General features: G+C 47.0%; 1 protein-coding gene across 4 annotated transcripts in view; it reads right to left on the reverse strand.

The window, feature by feature from the left end:
* Positions 1–21080, reverse strand: part of LOC121290654 (pleckstrin homology-like domain family B member 1) — a 250600-nt gene that overhangs the window by 34754 nt on the left and 194766 nt on the right. For all 4 annotated transcript variants that reach the window (XM_041211388.1, XM_041211386.1, XM_041211389.1 and 1 more), the window contains 2 exons: positions 5208–5222; positions 3550–3585 (listed from right to left, as the gene is read on the reverse strand). In XM_041211388.1, the coding sequence (XP_041067322.1) occupies positions 3550–3585; positions 5208–5222 (51 nt within the window). The remainder of the gene's footprint in view (positions 1–3549; positions 3586–5207; positions 5223–21080) is intronic.

Raw genomic sequence — 21080 nt, forward strand, 5'->3', positions numbered from 1 at the left:
ACCGGCTCTCTCTCTCACACACACACATCCCGGCTCTCTCACATGCACACCGGCTCTCTCTCTGTCACATGCACACACACCGGCTCTCTCACACGCACACACACCGGCTCTCTCACACACACACCGGCTCTCTCTCTCTCTCACACACCGGCTCTCTCTCTCTCACACACACCGGCTCTCTCTCTCTCACACACACCGGCTCTCTCTCTCTCACACACACCGGCTCTCTCTCTCTCACACACACCGGCTCTCTCTCTCTCACACACACCGGCTCTCTCTTTCTCACACACACCGGTCTCTCTCGCTGACACACACACCGGCTCTCTCTCTCTCTCTCTCTCTCTCTCTCTCACACACACACCAGCTCTCTCTCTCTCACACACACACCGGCTCTCTCTCAGACACACACCGGCTCTCTCTCAGACACACACCGGCTCTCTCTCAGACACACACCGGCTCTCTCTCAGAAACACACCGGCTCTCTCACACGCACGCACACCGGCTCTCTCTCTCTCTCGCACGCACACCGGCTCTCTCTCTCTCTCGCACACACACCGGCTCTCTCTCTCTCTCACACACACACCGGCTCTCTCTCTCTCTCACACACACACCGGCTCTCTCTCTCTCTCTCACACACACACCGGCTCTCTCTCTCTCTCTCTCTCTCTCTCTCTCTCACACACACACACACACACCGGCTCTCTCTCTCTCACACACACTGGCTCTCTCTCTCTCTCTCACACACACACCGTCTCTCTCTCTCTCTCTCACACACACACCGTCCTCTCTCTCTCTCTCTCGCGCACACACACCGTCCCCTCTCTCTCTCTCTCTCACACACACACCGTCCCCTCTCTCTCTCTCTCTCACACACACGCCGTCCTCTCTCTCTCTCTCTCTCTCACACATACACACACACACCATCCTCTCTCTCTCTCACACACACTGGCTCTCTCTCTCTCTCTCACACACACACCGTCTCTCTCTCTCTCTCTCATACACACACCGGCTCTCTCTCTCTCTCTCACACACACACACCGGCTCTCTCTCTCTCTCTCACACACACACCGGCTCTCTCTCTCTCTCTCTCACACACACACACCGGCTCTCTATCTCTCTCTCACACACACACCAGCTCTCTCTCTCTCACACACACACCGGCTCTCTCTCTCACACACACACCGGCTCTCTCTCTCTCTCTCTCACACACACACCGGCTCTCTCTCTCTCTCACACACACACACCGGCTCTCTCTCTCTCTCACACACACACCGGCTCTCTCTCTCTCTCACACACACCGGCTCTCTCTCTCTTCTCTCTCTCATACACACCGGCTCGCTCTCTCTCTCTCTCACACACACACCGGCTCTCTCTCTCTCACACACACACCGGCTCTCTCTCTCTCACACACACACCGGCTCTCTCTCTCTCACACACACACTGGCTCTCTCTCTCTCTCACACACACACCGGCTCTCTCTCTCTCTCTCACACACACACCGGCTCTCTCTCTCTCTCACACACTCACCGGCTCTCTCTCTCACACATACATGCTCTCTCTCTCTCTCTCTCACACACACACCGGCTCTCTCTCTCTCTCACACACACACCGGCTCTCTCTCTCACACACACACCAGCTCTCTCTCTCTGACACACACACACAGGCTCTCTCTCTCTCTCTCAGACACACACACTCACACACACACACACACACAGGCTCTCTCACACACACATGCTCTCTCTCTCATACACACCCACAGGCTCTCTCTCTCAGACACACACACACACACACACAGGCTCTCTCTCTCAGACACACACACACACAGGTGCTCTCACACACAGGTACACACACACACACACACAGGTGCTCACACACACACAGGTGCTCACACACACACACACACACAGGCTCTCTCAGACACACACATACACAGGCTCTCTCTCTCAGACACACACACACACATAGGTGCTCACACACACACAGGTACACACACACACAGGCAAAATGACCAAGAGTCACACAAACCAGTGAATAAAACCCACTTGATCAGTGTTTGCAAGAGTCTGACCCCCCAAGAGAGGTGCAAGCTGGGTAAAGGGTCAGAAAGCCTCAGGAGAATCAGTCATCAAATAAAGGCAGCCTGCATCTGTGGCAATGGACACTATTGAGAGCTGCTTTAAACAGATTCCACAAGTGTGTAAAGCTGCAAATAGTAAGGCTGCAGATTCCAGGCTGGCACGGAATTCAAATGTTCCAGTAAGCCTCTTCCAGCTGGTGTCAATCTAGGCCACTGTAAATACTCTCAGGCTGCTCGGAGCTCACGCAACATGTGAAACTCGACAACCTTGACATTGCACTGAAGGAGATGGGCTCATTTCAAATGCTAAAGGCCAGGCTGTCTGCAGATCTGAAGCCCAGGTGCTGACCACTGGCCGAATAAGCAGCTCAACCAAACCCTTCCTCCAGCCAGGCTCATTTCAAAGTTACACTGGTGATTTTCTTGGCACCTAAGGAACACACAAATTCTTTTTACTGAAGGCCAATTTATATCGTGCAACCCAGGCTAGGTTCTGAAAATTCTTCCACCTGTAAACGTTCACAGAGTTGAATAAACTCTGTGGTTGAGCTTGAACTGGAAAAGGTCACCTACCACTTTGCATAAACCCACGCAGGTACTGAACACACTGAACTTTGAAAAATTGCTGGTTTCCACAACAACATTGATGAATTCCCTATTTAACAGTTGTTTGTAATGGAGGTTGAGTGGCACCATTTCCATCTCCCTCAAATCACATAATCCAGTCCATCCAACACGCCATCAAAGTTAAAGAAGAATCGATTCCTGAATATTGTGAAAATAGGAGCAGAGCTCCTCAGGGAGCCCAAAATATAGCATCCTGTTACAAAACACACCCATAATACAGCATCCCGTTATGGATCACACTTGTAATACATCATCTTGTTACAGAACTCACCTGCAATACACCATCCCATTCCAGAACCTCAACCATAGCACTGCATCTGGTTACGGAACCCATCTGTAACACAACAACCTGATACAGAGCCTACTCATAACACTCTGTCTCCCTTTACAGAACCTACCTATAATATACACCATCTTGTTACAGAACCCCACCTGTAATACAACATCCTGTTACAGAATCCCACCAATGTAGCATCCTGTTACAGAACTCCACTTGTAATACAACATCCTGTTACAGAACTCCATTTGTAATACAACATCCTGTTCCATAATTTCACCCATAAGAGAGCACCCAATTACAGAATTCCAGCCATGATAGAGCATCCCATTACACAATCCACCTGTATTACAGGATTCTGCCACGGGTCCCGCCTTGTAATATAGCAACCCCTTACAGAACTCCATCTGTAATGCAGCATCCCATTACAAAAGCCCATCCATAATACAGCATCCTGTTACAGAAGCCATCCAATATCGGACATCACCTGTCATAGAACCCATCAAATTATGCGACTGGGTGAACAAGTCGAAAATTTATCCCACTCTTTCCAGGTCAAGGAAATTACCTTTTCTACGAGTCCCCTTGGAATGCGAGGATGCTCCTGGGAGAGAATTTGCAAAACAAAATTAAATCAAAAGAATGAATTTCAGACGTGTCACTAATGAAACAATTGCAAAAATTGTTTTCTGTAATGTCCAAATAACTTGTTTCCTGTAACTTTCTTCTGCTCAATGTCAATTGCAGCAACAAAAATATAACATTTATTCACCCAGCCCGATTCCTTACAAACCCACAAGCCGTGAAGTCTTGTTAATGTTTGAAGGCTAGCTACTGACATGTACTGTGTCGGAATTTTTCAGAGTTAGAAAGAACCTGAGCAACTGATTTTCATTTGTCTCATTAATAATTCATATTTAAAGTAAAATCTATATTAGATTTGATCCCCCTGTTTTTCCAAACGATTTCAAAATCAGCCAGATCAGAAATTTAATAGCATTTTTTCAGGCGCAGTTTTGTTGAGATTCTATTTTATGCCATCTATTTATTTTTACTTAGGGTGTGATGTTGGCTCAGAGAAAGGCAGGAAGAGAAAAACAGATGCAATACTGAGAGTAGAAAAGTGCACTTCTATCTTTCTGCAATCTTATGTGTAATCTCTGTAGCAAAAAACAATTGTGACTCGAATCTCGCTGAAAAGAGAGACGGGTTGTTGAAGCTTTTCATTTTGGACTCATCAGGACAAATGCAAGAATGCCAAATTTCAAACAATCACATCAATTTATGCTGCAGGAGAAAAGGGTGCTGATTGGTTGGCAAATCAACTCTGATTGGCCGAGGTGTTGCAAGCTTCCGGGTAATTCAAAAAAAAAAGGCGCAAGTCTTGAACATATTCCTTGAACATATTTGTTTACAGAGAATGGGTCCCTGTGTATGAATGTGTGTCACTTCTAGCAAGGGGAAATGAGCCATATTACAAGCTGACTGATTTTCTTACTTTGGCTGTTAGAAGTGACATACTTCATCGACATCTCTGACAGTGCAGTGCTCCCTCAGTACTGCACTGGAGCATCAGCTTTGATTTCTATGGCTCAGGCCCTGGAGGTGGGACTTGGACCCGGAACCTCATGATTCAGAGGCATGAGAGCAGCAAACTGAGCCACAGCTGATATATTGCAGCGCACAATATGTGGTGTGCAATACTACTGGGACAGAGAGATCTCTTTAACAATCAACACTTAGTGGAGTCCGGCAATGAGCAAACAGCCATCCTTTCTGCACAGTGCATCAAAACCAGCACCAGGCAAACAAGCTGGAGAAGAAAGGGGCACTCTCCTCTCCCTTGGACAGTGAAAGTTAACCAAAGAAACTGCAGCTGCCCCACATCACCAGCGTCTCACTCATTGTTGATTGTGCAGCATTACTGTTTTCAGATTCGAGAGCGTCTTTCGGGTAGATGCTAGAATGGGACAAATACACAGATCTCACACCCTGTCTATCAGGACTGTCTTAATAATCTCTGGGGGAAGGCGGGGGGGGTGGGAAAACAGCATCATCGTGTCAAGAGATGTTTAGACTGTTGCCCATAACTCCAAAGGGTATTTTTCTTCCCCCCCCCACCCCCAACACATGGCAACAGAATCCTTTAAGTTAATCGAGTAAAGGAGCTTACAGATCCAGCAGTGTCAGACACATGAAAGCCAAGAGGAAAATCAGGACACGTACCTTTTCTTGATTTCCCTGCAGACAAGAGAAAAGTCAGACATTTAGTCAGTGACTACATAGCACCCAAGGTTAGATAAACAATACATACGAACATACGAATTAGAAGCAGGAGTAGGCCTAGGCCATTCAGCCCCTCAAACTTGCTCCACCATTCAATAAGATCACGGCTGATCTGAGTGTGATCTCAACTCCTGCCTGTCCCCTATAACCCTGGACTTGTTGTCAGTCAAGAATCTATCTACCTCTACCTTAAAAACATCCCATGACCCTGCCTCCATCGCTCTCTGGGGAAGAGAGTTCCAAAGATTCGCGACCCTCAGAGAAAAAATTTCTTATCTCCGTCTTAAATTGGAGACTCTTTATTTTTAAACTGTGTCCCCTAGCTCTAGTCTCGGCCACAAGGAGAAACATCCTTTCAGCATCCACCCTGTCAAGTCCCTCAGGGTCTTATATGATTCAGTAAGAATCACCTCTCATTCTTCTAAACTCCAACGGATACAGGCCCAGCCTTTCCTCATCAGATAAGCTCCCCATCCCAGACATCGGTTGAGGGCACCTACTCTGAACTGATTCTAACACATTTACATCCTTTCTTAAAGCGAGTTTAACGAGAACAGAAGCAGAAATTGGTGTACTAACAACGTGCTCATTCCAACTAGGGTACTCTCAGAAAGAGATTAAACAAAGGCGCAAATACAAAATGGATGCTGTGATGTGAACCAACAGTCAGCAGAATTCATTGTGAGTACTGGGTCTGTGTTGATAAACCATCAGAAATCCCCCAACCAGATGACAATGTCTGAATGAATTAGCTATCTGACATTGCACAGGTCATTGGTCCCCATTCAAGTCGCCAACTCTCCAGAACTATACTTGGGGTCTCCAAGAATTTCCTGGGCACTGCTGAGAGCCACTCTGGGACAAATACCATTGGGACACTGAAGAAAAAATATGGCATTTTAAGTACCTTCCAACACTTTTGTTTATGAATTACAAATATATTGGGTATGGAGGGAGAATGGCAGTTTAACTAGAGGTGGAAAGTCATGGTGATATCTCCAGGAATATGTCCAGCCAGTGTTGACAACCCAAGATCCCATACATGGAACAGCCATGTTAGCACATGGCAAACTTCGATTTTACCCCAACGTGATACAAGAATCCTGGCCAGCGAGGGGGACCAAACTACATGGGGACTTTCTGCTGGTCTTATGTTTACCTCTTCCAGCAGAGACCAGCAGGTTGTGGTGAGCTGTAACCACTGGCGTTCCCATACAGAAGGAACACAGCCTGACCTCACTCCCTCAGCTCAGTCACCTTCCCATAGCCTTGCCTCTGTAATATGCAATAATGCACTGCACATAACTCCACACTCCAGCTCACTGGGTTGGGATTTCAGCTGTCCAATCATTCACAGGTTCATCACCCATCGCAGAGAGACTGGCAAAATCTGCACTCCGGTGGGGTGGGAAAGGTGCGCGTACGAAGGCATCTGTAAAACCTCAGACACAAACTAACAGCGCTGGAAAGAGTCAGCAGCTCAGGCAGCATTGGGGGGAGCTGAGAAGTTCATGTTTCAGGAATCCCAAAGGGTGTGCTGCCTACCTGGTGCAGGGTAACGGGCATCTTATGGCAGCTGGAGAGGAACTTGTAAAGGAAGGGGGGTGGTGGGTTGGGGGAGTGGGGGGGGTGGGGGCGGTGGGAGGAGGTGGTAAATCCAGTTGTCATGCTCCACGTTGGAATGAACAATATAGGTGGGAACAGGGAGGAGGTCGTGCTGAAAGTGTATCAGGAGTTCGGCATTAAGTTAAAAAACAGGGCCTTGAGGGTAATAGTCTCAGGGTTATTGCCTGAGCCTTGTACAAATTGCCACAGCAGCAAACAGATCAGGTGGATAAAGGGATGGTGTGGAAAAGAGGGATTCCTTTTCAAGAGACACTGGAACCAGTTCTGGGACAGGAAGGACCAATGGGATGAGCTCCATCTGAACCAGGATGGGACCAATGTCCTGGTGGAAAGGACAAATAGGGAGGTGGCAAGAACTTTGAATGAGTAAGATGGGGTGGTTAGAGTAGGAATCCAAAAAGGATGCTTAAATGTGAAGTGAGAGGAAATCCTGTTAAAAAAGTTAAAATGTCTATACAACAATGCATACAGTGTCCAGAATAAAACATGGGAGCTGGAAGCAATCATGCAGTGGGAGGAACTAGATACAGGAGGGAGTATTGAGACATGTCTACAGAAAGATCAAGGCAGGGAATTAAACATTGCAGGGTGTCACATATTTAGAAAAGGTAGAGAAGAAAAAAGGGAGGTGGAGTATCTGTACTTATTCAGGATAATAACGACAGTAGGAAAAAAAGGACACAGCTATCAGCAAAACAGTAAGAGAGATAAAAGTGAATAAAGGATTGTCACACTAAATGGTCTCGCTACAGACCACCTCATAGTGGAAGAGAGGTGAAGGAAGAAATATGCGGACAAATTAGAAATTGAATAAAAAGCACATAATCATCATCATGGGGGTTTCAACTATCCTGATATTAACTGGACAGAAGAGGTAGGTAAATGGGACAAGGAATGGACTTCCTACAGTGTGCAAAGGACTTCTTTCCTAACCAATACATAAAAAAACAGAACAAGTGAAGGTTTGCTATTAGATCTTATAATGGAGAATGAGCAGAGCAGATAAGAGAAGTAAAAGAAAGGGAACATCTAATCGAGGCAATAGTGACCATAATATAATATGCTTTAAGGTGATGATAGGGGTGGACATAAATATGATGAAAACCACATTAATAGATTAGAGAAAGGCTAATTTTGAGGGGCTAAGAACAATGGGGAGATAAAATGGGCAACAATATTGGCAATCAAGAATGTAGAATAACAATGGGAAACATTTAAAATGGTGTTCAACAGAATGCAGGAAAATATATTCTGCAAAAAGGAAAGAACAAGCTAAAGATTAATGAGATCCCACGGATGAGTAAAGACATAAGGGGACAACTGAGGGTGAGGAAAGAGGGAAACATTAAGTACACAGGCAGCAGAGGAACGCAGGATAAGAGGATACAAAGAAAGTATGAGCGAACTTTTTTGAAAAAACTATTAGGAAGGCAAAGAGGAACTATGAAAGTAAATTATTGAAAACATCAAACAAAATCGTAAAATATTTCACAGGAACAACAATTTTTAAAAAAGGGAAGGTTGTGATGAGAATAGACCACTAAGGGATAGACACGATAATACCACAAGAAATGAGAGATAGCAGAAATATTAAATAATTATTTCATGTTGGTTTTTACCAGGGAGATAGAGCAGATAGGCATGACATTGAATGATGAGATAAATAAGAGGATAGGTGCATTTAAAATAAAAAGGGGAAACATTGAACAAAGTAAAGCTCAGAGGATAAAGCTCTGGGTCTGGATGGATTGCATCCACATAGTTGAAAAGAATATAGGAAAGAGAGAGCTGAGGTATCATTGTGCATACTTAATAACTCATCTGAAAAAGGTATGGTGTCAGAGGGCTGCTGGATAATAAATGTAATTCTGATAGGTAAGGAGAACAGAGCAGAATCGGGGAATATAGACCAGTCAGCTGGATATCATTGGAAGTTAAAATAGTGGAATCCCAGTAAAGAAATTAGAAGAACATCTTGAAATGAGAAATATGCATAGATTTCAAAACAGAAAACCTTGCTTGGCTAACCTAACTACTTTTTAGAGGAAGTAACAGAGAAAGTCGACAGTGGTAATGTGGTAGATGTAATTTATCTGCATTTTCAAAGGGCGTCCAATAAGGTATACCATAATAGACTAATGAATAAAGTTAGAGAATGTGGGAGAAGTGGCAGAACGGATTGCTAGCTGCTATGAAGACAGAGGGCAGAGAGTAGGAGTGAAGTGTAGCTATCAGAGTGGCAGGCGGGAAGTGGTGTTCCATAAGGATCAGGGCTGGGCCCACTGCTGTTCAGGTTACATTAATCATTTGGACTTTGGAATCAAAAACACAAATTCTAAATTTATGGATGACACCAAATTGGGGGAATGGTCAATGCTGAGGAAGACTGCAATAAATTCCGGGAGGACATTAACAAACTTGCAGAATGGGAAAATAATTGGCAAATTAAATTCAACACAGATAAATGTGAGGTAGTATATTTTGGTAGGAAGAATAGGGAGGTCACTTATTACTTGGAGGGTCTAAATCGAAGTGGGGTAGAGGAACAGAGAGATCTCAAGAGTACAAATACATCAACGCAACAAGGCAACAAACCAAGCGCTGGGCTTTATTTCTAGAGGGATAGAATTGAAAAGTAGGGAAGTTATGCTAAACTCATATCAACCCTTGGTTATATCACACTCAGAGAATACTGTGTGCAGTTCTGGTCACCGTATTATAAAAAGGTTATAGAGGCACTGGGGAGGGTACAGAGAAAATTTACAAGGATGATCCCAGAAATGCATGGACATAATAGGAAAGGAATGACAGGCTGGGTCACCATTCTCTTCAAAAAAGGAAACAGAGGGGTGATCTAATAGAGATCTTTAAAGAGAAGAAAGGTTTTGATAGAGTGGATACAGAGAGAATGTTTCCTTTTGTGGGGAAGAGCAGAACTAGAGGCCATCAATATAAGATGGTCACCAAGAAACCCAATAGGAAATTTAGAAGAAACACAGAGTGGTGAGAATGTGGAACTCGCTACCACACAGAGTGCTTAGAGTGAAGAGCATAGAAGGGTTTGAAGGTGGTGGGGTAAGTAGACAAACATATGATGGAAAGGGAATACAGGGTTAGAACGATAGATTTAGATGAGAAAATTTGGGGAGGAGGCTCCGGTAGAGCATAGACACCGGCAAGGACTGGTTGGGCTGAATGGCCTGTATAGTGTGAGCTCTCCAAAGATGTCAACTGAGCTGCTGACCGCTTCAATCGCTTTGCCTTCCTGACTTTGATAACCAGCAACTGCAGGTTTATGGGATTTTTCAATAAAGATAACAATATATCAAGGTGCCCCATCAAAATGGTGACCAGTAATATCACACACAGCACAGTGACCAGTAATATCACACACAGCACAGTGACCAGTAATATCACACACAGCACAGTGACCAGTAATATCACACACAGCACAGTGACCAGTAATATCACACACAGCGCAGTGACCAGCAATATCACACACAGCAGTGACCAGTAATATCACACACAGCACAGTGACCAGCAATATCACATGCAGCACAGTGACCAGTAATATCACACACAGCACAGTGACCAGTAATATCACACGCAGCACAGGGACCAGTAATATCACACACAGCGCAGTGACCAGCAATATCACACACAGCACAGTGACCAGTAATATCACACACAGCACAGTGACCAGCAATATCACACGCAGCACAGGGACCAGTAATATCACACACAGCACAGTGACCAGCAATATCACACACAGCAGTGACCAGTAATATCACACACAGCACAGTGACCAGCAATATCACACACAGCACAGTGACCAGTAATATCGCACACAGCACAGTGACCAGTAATATCGCACACAGCACAGTGACCAGTAATATCACACACAGCAGTGACCAGTAATATCACACACAGCACAGTGACCAGTAATATCACACATAGCACAGTGACCAGTAGTATCACACAAAACACAGTGACCAGTAATATCACACACAGCACAGTGACCAGCAATATCACACGCAGCACAGGGACCAGTAATATCACACACAGCACAGTGACCAGCAATATCACACACAGCAGTGACCAGTAATATCACACACAGCACAGTGACCAGCAATATCACACACAGCACAGTGACCAGTAATATCGCACACAGCACAGTGACCAGTAATATCACACAAAGCACAGTGACCAGTAATATCGCACACAGCACAGTGACCAGCATTATCACACACAGCACAGTGACCAGCAATATCACACACAGCCCAGTGACCAGTAACATTCTGCTCAGCACCTTGATCAGTGATATCACATTCTTCACAGAGACCAATAAAATTACACACAGTGCAGAGACCAGAAATATCACACACAGCGCAGTGACCAGCAACATCAGACACAGCGCAGTGACCAAAAACACACACAGCACAGTGACCAGTAATATCACACACAGCACAGTGAACAGTAACATCGCACACAGCACAGTGACCAGTAATATCACACACAGCAGTGACCAGTAATATCACACACAGCACAGTGACCAGTAATATCACACACAGCACAGTGAACAGTAACATCGCACGCAGCACAGTGACCAGTAATATCACACAAAGCACAGTGACCAGTAATATCGCACACAGCACAGTGACCAGCATTATCACACACAGCACAGTGACCAGCAATATCACACACAGCCCAGTGACCAGTAACATTCTGCTCAGCACCTTGATCAGTGATATCACATTCTTCACAGAGACCAATAAAATTACACACAGTGCAGAGACCAGAAATATCACACACAGCGCAGTGACCAGCAACATCAGACACAGCGCAGTGACCAAAAACACACACAGCACAGTGACCAGTAATATCACACACAGCGCAGTGACCAGTAATATCACACACAGCAGTGACCGTAATATCACACACAGCGCAGTGACCAGTAATATCGCACACAGCACAGTGACCAGTAATATCATACACAGCGCAGTGACCAGCAACATCACACACAGAGCAGTGACAAGCAACATCACACACAGCGCAGTGACCAGCAACATCACACACAGCACAGTGACCAGTAATATCACACACAGCGCAGTGACCAGTAATATCACACACAGTGACCAGTAATATTACACACAGCGCAGTGACCAGTAATATCACACAGAGCGCAGTGACCAGTAATATCACACACAGCACAGTGACCAAGAATATCACACACAGCGCAGTAACCAGCAACATCACACACAGCGCAGTGACCAGCAACATCACACACAGCGCAGTGACCAGCAACATCACACACAGCGCAGTGACCAGCAACATCACACACAGCGCAGTGACCAGTAATATCACACACAGCGCAGTGAACAGAAATATCACACACAGCGCAGTGACCAGTAATATCAAACACAGCGCAGTGACCAGTAATATCACACACAGCACAGTGACCAGTAACATTCTGCTCAGCAACTTGATCAGTGATATCACATTCTTCACAGAGACCAATAAAATTACACACAGTGCAGAGACCAGAAATACACACAGTGCAGAGACCAGAAATATCACACACAGCGCAGTGACCAGCAACATCAGACACAGCGCAGTGACCAAAAACACACACAGCACAGTGACCAGTAATATCACACACAGCGCAGTGACCAGTAATATCACACACAGCACAGTGACCAGTAATATCACACACAGCAGTGACCAGTAATATCGCACACAGTACAGTGACCAGTAATATCACACACAGCGCAGTGACCAGTAATATCACACACAGTGACCAGTAATATTACACACTGCGCAGTGACCAGTAATATCACACAGAGCGCAGTGACCAGTAATATCACACACAGCAGTGACCAGGAATATCACACACAGCGCAGTAACCAGCAACATCACACACAGCGCAGTGACCAGCAACATCACACACAGCGCAGTGACAAGCAACATCACACACAGCGCAGTGACCAGCAACATCACACACAGCGCAGTGACCAGCAACATCACACACAGCGCAGTGACCAGCAACATCGCACACAGCGCAGTGACCAGTAATATCACACACAGCGCAGTGAACAGAAATATCACACACAGCGCAGTGACCAGTAATATCACACAGAGCACAGTGACCAGTAATATCGCACACAGCGCAGTGACCAGTAATATCAAACACAGCGCAGTGACCAGCAAAATTCACAAACAGCGCAGTGACCAGCAACATCACACACAGCGCAGTGACCAGCAACATCACACACAGCGCAGTGACCAGCAACATCACACACAGCGCAGTGACCAGCAACATCACACACAGCGCAGTGACCAGTAATATCACACACAGCGCAGTGGCCAGTAATATCACACACAGTGACCAGTAATATTACACACAGCGCAGTGACCAGTAATATCACACAGAGCGCAGTGACCAGTAATATCACACACAGCACAGTGACCAGGAATATCACACACAGCGCAGTGACCAGGAATATCACACACAGCGCAGTGACCAGCAACATAACACACAGCGCAGTGCCCAGCAACATCACACACAGCGCAGTGACCAGTAATATCACACACAGCACAGTGAACAGTAATATCACACAACGCACAGTGACCAGTAATATCGCACACAGCAGTGACCAGTAATATCACACAAAGCACATTGACCAGTAATATCGCACACAACACAGTGACCAGTAATATCACACACAGCAAAGTGACCAGTAATATCACACGTAGCACAGTGACCAGTAATATCACAAACACCGCAGTGACCAGTAATATCACACAGAGCACAGTGACCAGTAATATCGCACACAGCACAGTGACCAGTAATATCGCACACAGCACAGTGACCAGTAATATCGCACACAGCACAGTGACCAGTAATATCGCACACAGCGCATTGACCAGCAGCATCACACACAGCCCAGTGACCAGCGACATCGGACACAACGCAGTGACCAGTAATATCACACACAGTGCAGTGACCAGCAACATCACACACAGCGCAGTGACCAGTAATATCGCACACAGCGCAGTGACCAGTAATATCGCACACAGCGCAGTGACCAGCAACATCGCACACAGCGCAGTAACCAGTAATATCACACACAGCGCAGTGACCAGCAAAATCGGACACATCGCAGTGACCAGTAATAGCACACACAGTGCAGTGACCAGCAACATCACACACAGCGCAGTGACCAGTAATATCGCACACAGCACAGTGACCAGTAATATCGCACACAGCGCAGTGACCAACAACATCGCACACAGCGCAGTGACCAGTAATATCGCACACAGCGCAGTGATCAACATCACACACAGCGCAGTGACCAGTAATATCGCACACAGTGCAGTGACCAGCAACATCGCACACAGCGCAGTGACCAGTAATATCGCACACAGCGCAGTGATCAACATCACACACAGCGCAGTGACCAGTAATATCGCACACAGTGCAGTGACCAGCAACATCGCACACAGCGCAGTGACCAGTAATATCACACACAGCGCAGTGACCAGTAATATCACACACAGCACAGTGACCAGTAATATCACACACAGCACAGTGACCAGTAATATCACACACAGCGCAGTGACCAGTAATATCACACACAGCACAGTGACCAGTAATATCACACACAGCACAGTGACCAGTAATATCACACACAGCACAGTGACCAGTAATATCACACACAGCACAGTGACCAGTAATATCACACACAGTGCAGTGACCAGTAATATCGCACACAGCGCAGTGACCAGCAACATAGCACACAGCGCAGTGACAAGCAACATCGCACACAGAGCAGTGACCAGTAAAATAGCACATGGCACAGTGACCAGTAATATCACACACAGCGCAGTGACCAGCAACATCACACACAGCGCAGTGACCAGTAATATCACACAGAGCACAGTGACCAGTAATATCACACGTAGCACCGTGACCAGTAATATCACACACAGCACAGTGACCAGTAATATCGCACAAAGCACAGTGACCAGTGATATCGCACACAGCGCAGTGACCAGCAACATCATACACAGCGCAGTGACCAGTAATATCGCATACAGCGCAGTGACCAGCAACATCACACACAGCGGTGACCAGCAACATCACACACAGCGCAGTGACCAGCAACATCACACACAGCGCAGTGACCAGCAACATCAGACACAGCACAGTGCCCAGCAACATCACACACAGCGCAGTGACCAGTAATATCACACACCGCACAGTGACCAGTAATATCACACACCGCACAGTGACCAGTAATATCACACACAGCGCAGTGACCAGTAATATCGCACACAGCACAGTGACCAGTAATATCATAAACAGCGCAGTGACCAGTAATATCGCACACAGCACAGTGACCAGTAATATCACACACAGCCCAGTGACCAGCAACATCACACACAGAGCAGTGACAAGCAACATCACACACAGCGCAGTGACAAGCAACATCACACACAGCGCAGTGACCAGCAACATCACACACAGCGCAGTGACCAGTAATATCACACACAGCGCAGTGGCCAGTAATATCACACACAGTGACCAGTAATATTACACACAGCGCAGTGACCAGTAATATCACACAGAGCGCAGTGACCAGTAATATCACACACAGCACAGTGACCAGGAATATCACACACAGCGCAGTAACCAGCAACATCACACACAGCGCAGTGACCAGCAACATCACACACAGCGCAGTGACAAGCAACATCACACACAGCGTAGTGACCAGCAACATCACACACAGCGCAGTGACCAGCAACATCACACACAACGCAGTGACCAGCAACATCACACACAGCGCAGTGACCAGTAATATCACACACAGCGCAGTGACCAGTAATATCGCACACAGCACAGTGACCAGTAATATCACACACAGCCCAGTGACCAGCAACATCACACACAGAGCAGTGACAAGCAACATCACACACAGCGCAGTGACAAGCAACATCACACACAGCGCAGTGACCAGCAACATCACACACAGCGCAGTGACCAGCAACATCACACACAGCGCAGTGGCCAGTAATATCACACACAGCAGTGACCAGAAATATCACACACAGCGCAGTGACCAGTAATATCACACAGAGCGCAGTGACCAGTAATATCACACACAGCACAGTGACCAGTAATATCACACACAGCGCAGTGACCAGCAACATCACACACAGCACAGTGACCAGCAATATCACACACAGCGCAGTGACAAGCAACATCACACACAGCGCAGTGACCAGCAACATCACACACAGCGCAGTGACCAGCAACATCACACACAGCGCAGTGACCAGCAACATCACACACAGCGCAGTGACCAGTAATATCACACACAGCGCAATGAACAGAAATATCACACACAGCGCAGTGATCAGTAATATCACACAGAGCACAGTGACCAGTAATATCGCACAAAGCACAGTGACCAGTAATATCAAACACAGCGGTGACCAGCAAAATTCACAAACAGCGCAGTGATCAGCAACATCACACACAGCGCAGTGACCAGCAACATCACACACAGCGCAGTGACCAGCAACATCAGACACAGCGCAGTGACCAGCAACATCAGACACAGCGCAGTGACCAGCAACATCAGACACAGCGCAGTGACCAGCAACATCACACACAGCGCAGTGACCAGTAATATCACACACAGCACAGTGTCCAGTAATATCGCACACAGCACAGTGACAAATAATATCAAACAAAGCACATTGACCAGTAATATCGCACACAACACAGTGACCAGTAATATCACACACAGCACAGTGACCAGTAATATCACACAGAGCGCAGTGACCAGTAATATCACACACAGCAGTGACCAGGAATATCACACACAGCGCAGTAACCAGCAACATCACACACAGCGCAGTGACCAGCAACATCTCACACAGCGCAGTGACCAGCAACATCACACACAGCGCAGTGACCAGCAACATCGCACACAGCGCAGTGACCAGTAATATCACACACAGCGCAGTGAACAGAAATATCACACACAGCGCAGTGAACAGTAATATCACACAGAGCACAGTGACCAGTAATATCGCACACAGCGCAGTGACCAGCAACATCACACACAGCGCAGTGACAAGCAACATCACACACAGCGCAGTGACAAGCAACATCACACACAGCGCAGTGACCAGCAACATCACACACAGCGCAGTGACCAGCAACATCACACACAGCGCAGTGAACAGAAATATCACACACAGCGCAGTGAACAGTAATATCACACAGAGCACAGTGACCAGTAATATCGCACACAGCGCAGTGACCAGTAATATCAAACTCAGCGCAGTGACCAGCAAAATTCACAAACAGCGCAGTGACCAGCAACATCACACAAAGCGCAGTGACCAGTAATATCACACACAGCGCAGTGGCCAGTAATATCACACACAGTGACCAGCAATATTACACACAGCGCAGTGACCAGTAATATCACACAGAGCGCAGTGACCAGTAATATCACACACAGCACAGTGACCAGGAATATCACACACAGCGCAGTAACCAGCAACATCACACACAGCGTAGTGACCAGCAACATCACACACAGCGCAGTGACAAGCAACATCACACACAGCGCAGTGACAACCAACATCACACACAGCGCAGTGACCAGCAACATCACACACAGCGCAGTGCCCAGCAACATCACACACAGCGCAGTGACCAGCAACATCACACACAGCGCAGTGCCCAGCAACATCACACACAGCGCAGTGACCAGTAATATCACACACAGCACAGTGAACAGTAATATCACACACCGCACAGTGACCAGTAATATCGCACACAGCAGTGACCAGTAATATCACACAAAGCACATTGACCAGTAATATCGCACACAACACAGTGACCAGTAATATCACACACAGCACAGTGACCAGTAATATCACACGTAGCACAGTGACCAGTAATATCACAAACACCGCAGTGACCAGTAATATCACACAGAGCACAGTGACCAGTAATATCGCACACAGCACAGTGACCAGTAATATCGCACACAGCACAGTGACCAGTAATATCGCACACAGCACAGTGACCAGTAATATCGCACACAGCACAGTGACCAGTAATATCGCACACAGCGCATTGACCAGCAGCATCACACACAGCCCAGTGACCAGCAACATCGGACACAACGCAGTGACCAGTAATATCACACACAGTGCAGTGACCAGCAACATCACACACAGCGCAGTGACCAGTAATATCGCACACAGCACAGTGACCAGTAATATCGCACACAGCGCAGTGACCAACAACATCGCACACAGTGCAGTGACCAGTAATATCGCACACAGCGCAGTGATCAACATCACACACAGCGCAGTGACCAGTAATATCGCACACAGCGCAGTGACCAGCAACATCGCACACAGCGCAGTGACTAGTAATATCACACACAGCGCAGTGACCAGTAATATCGCACACAGCGCAGTGACCAGTAATATCAAACACAGCGCAGTGACCAGCAAAATTCACAAACAGCGCAGTGACCAGCAACATCACACACAGCGCAGTGACCAGTAATATCACACACAGCGCAGTGGCCAGTAATATCACACACAGTGACCAGTAATATTACACACAGCGCAGTGACCAGTAATATCACACAGAGCGCAGTGACCAGTAATATCACACAGAGCGCAGGACCAGTAATATCAAACACAGCGCAGTGACCAGCAAAATTCACAAACAGCGCAGTGACCAGCAACATCACACACAGCGCAGTGACCAGTAATATCACACACAGCGCAGTGGCCAGTAATATCACACACAGTGACCAGTAATATTACACACAGCGCAGTGACCAGTAATATCACACAGAGCGCAGTGACCAGTAATATCACACAGAGCGCAGTGACCAGTAATATCACACACAGCACAGTGACCAGGAATATCACACACAGCACAGTAACCAGCAACATCACACACAGCGCAGTGACCAGCAACATCACACACAGCGCAGTGACAAGCAACATCACACACAGCGCAGTGACAAGCAACATCACACACAGCGCAGTGACCAGCAACATCACACACAGCGCAGTGACCAGTAATATCACACACAGCACAGTGACCAGTAATATCACACACAGCGCAGTGACCAGTAATATCACACACAGCGCAGTGACCAGTAATATCACACACAGCACAGTGACCAGTAATATCACACACAGCACAGTGACCAGTAATATCACACACAGCGCAGTGACCAGTAATATCACACACAGCACAGTGACCAGTAATATCACACACAGCGCAGTGACCAGTAATATCGCACACTGCGCAGTGACCAGCAACATAGCACACAGCGCAGTGACAAGCAACATCGCACACAGAGCAGTGACCAGTAAAATAGCACATGGCACAGTGACCAGTAATATCACACACAGCGCAGTGACCAGCAACATCACACAAAGCGCAGTGACCAGTAATATCACACAGAGCACAGTGACCAGTAATATCACACGTAGCACCGTGACCAGTAATATCACACACACCACAGTGACCAGTAATATCACACACAGCACAGTGACCAGTAATATCGCACAAAGCACAGTGACCAGTGATATCGCACACAGCGCAGTGACCAGCAACATCATACACAGCGCAGTGACCAGTAATATCGCATACAGCGCAGTGACCAGCAACATCACACACAGCGGTGACCAGCAACATCACACACAGCGCAGTGACCAGCAACATCACACACAGCGCAGTGACCAGCAACATCAGACACAGCGCAGTGCACAGCAACATCACACACAGCACAGTGACCAGTAATATCACACACAGCGCAGTGACCAGTAATATCACACACCGCACAGTGACCAGTAATATCACACACAGCGCAGTGACCAGTAATATCGCACACAGCACAGTGACCAGTAATATCATACACAGCGCAGTGACCAGTAATATCGCACACAGCAGTGACCAGTAATATCACACACAGCCCAGTGACCAGCAACATCACACACAGAGCAGTGACAAGCAACATCACACACAGCGCAGTGACAAGCAACATCACACACAGCGCAGTGACCAGCAACATCACACACAGCGCAGTGACCAGTAATATCACACACAGCGCAGTGGCCAGTAATATCACACACAGTGACCAGTAATATTACACACAGTGCAGTGACCAGTAATATCACACAGAGCGCAGTGACCAGTAATATCACACACAGCACAGTGACCAGGAATATCACACACAGCGCAGTAACCAGCAACATCACACACAGCGCAGTGACCAGCAACATCACACACAGCGCAGTGACAAGCAACATCACACACAGTGCAGTGACAAGCAACATCACACACAGCGCAGTGACCAGCAACATCACACACAGCGCAGTGACCAGCAACATCACACACAGCGCAGTGACCAGTAATATCACACACAGCGCAATGAACAGAAATATCACACACAGCGCAGTGATCAGTAATATCACACAGAGCACAGTGACCAGTAATATCGCACAAAGCACAGTGACCAGTAATATCAAACACAGCGGTGACCAGCAAAATTCACAAACAGCACAGTGACCAGCAACATCACACACAGCGCAGTGACCAGCAACATCACACACAGCGCAGTGACCAGCAACATCAGACACAGCGCAGTGACCAGCAACATCACACACAGTGCAGTGACCAGTAATATCACACACAGCAGTGAACAGTAATATCACACACCGCACAGTGACCAGTAATATCGCACACAGCACAGTGACAAATAATATCACACAAAGCACATTGACCAGTAATATCGCACACAACACAGTGACCAGTAATATCACACACAGCACAGTGACCAGTAATATCACACGTAGCACAGTGACCAGTAATATCACAAACACCGCAGTGACCAGTAATATCGCACAGAGCACAGTGACCAGTAATACCGCACACAGCACAGTGACCAGTAATATCGCACACAGCACAGTGACCAGCAGCATCACACACAGCCCAGTGACCAGTAATATCGCACACAGCGCAGTGACCAGCAACAGGGGACACAACGCAGTGACCAGTAATATCATACACAGCGCAGTGACCAGCAACATCACACACAGCGCAGTGACCAGTAATATCGCACACAGCGC

Source organism: Carcharodon carcharias, chromosome 18 (assembly GCF_017639515.1).
Source record: "Carcharodon carcharias isolate sCarCar2 chromosome 18, sCarCar2.pri, whole genome shotgun sequence".
NCBI lineage: Eukaryota > Metazoa > Chordata > Chondrichthyes > Lamniformes > Lamnidae > Carcharodon > Carcharodon carcharias.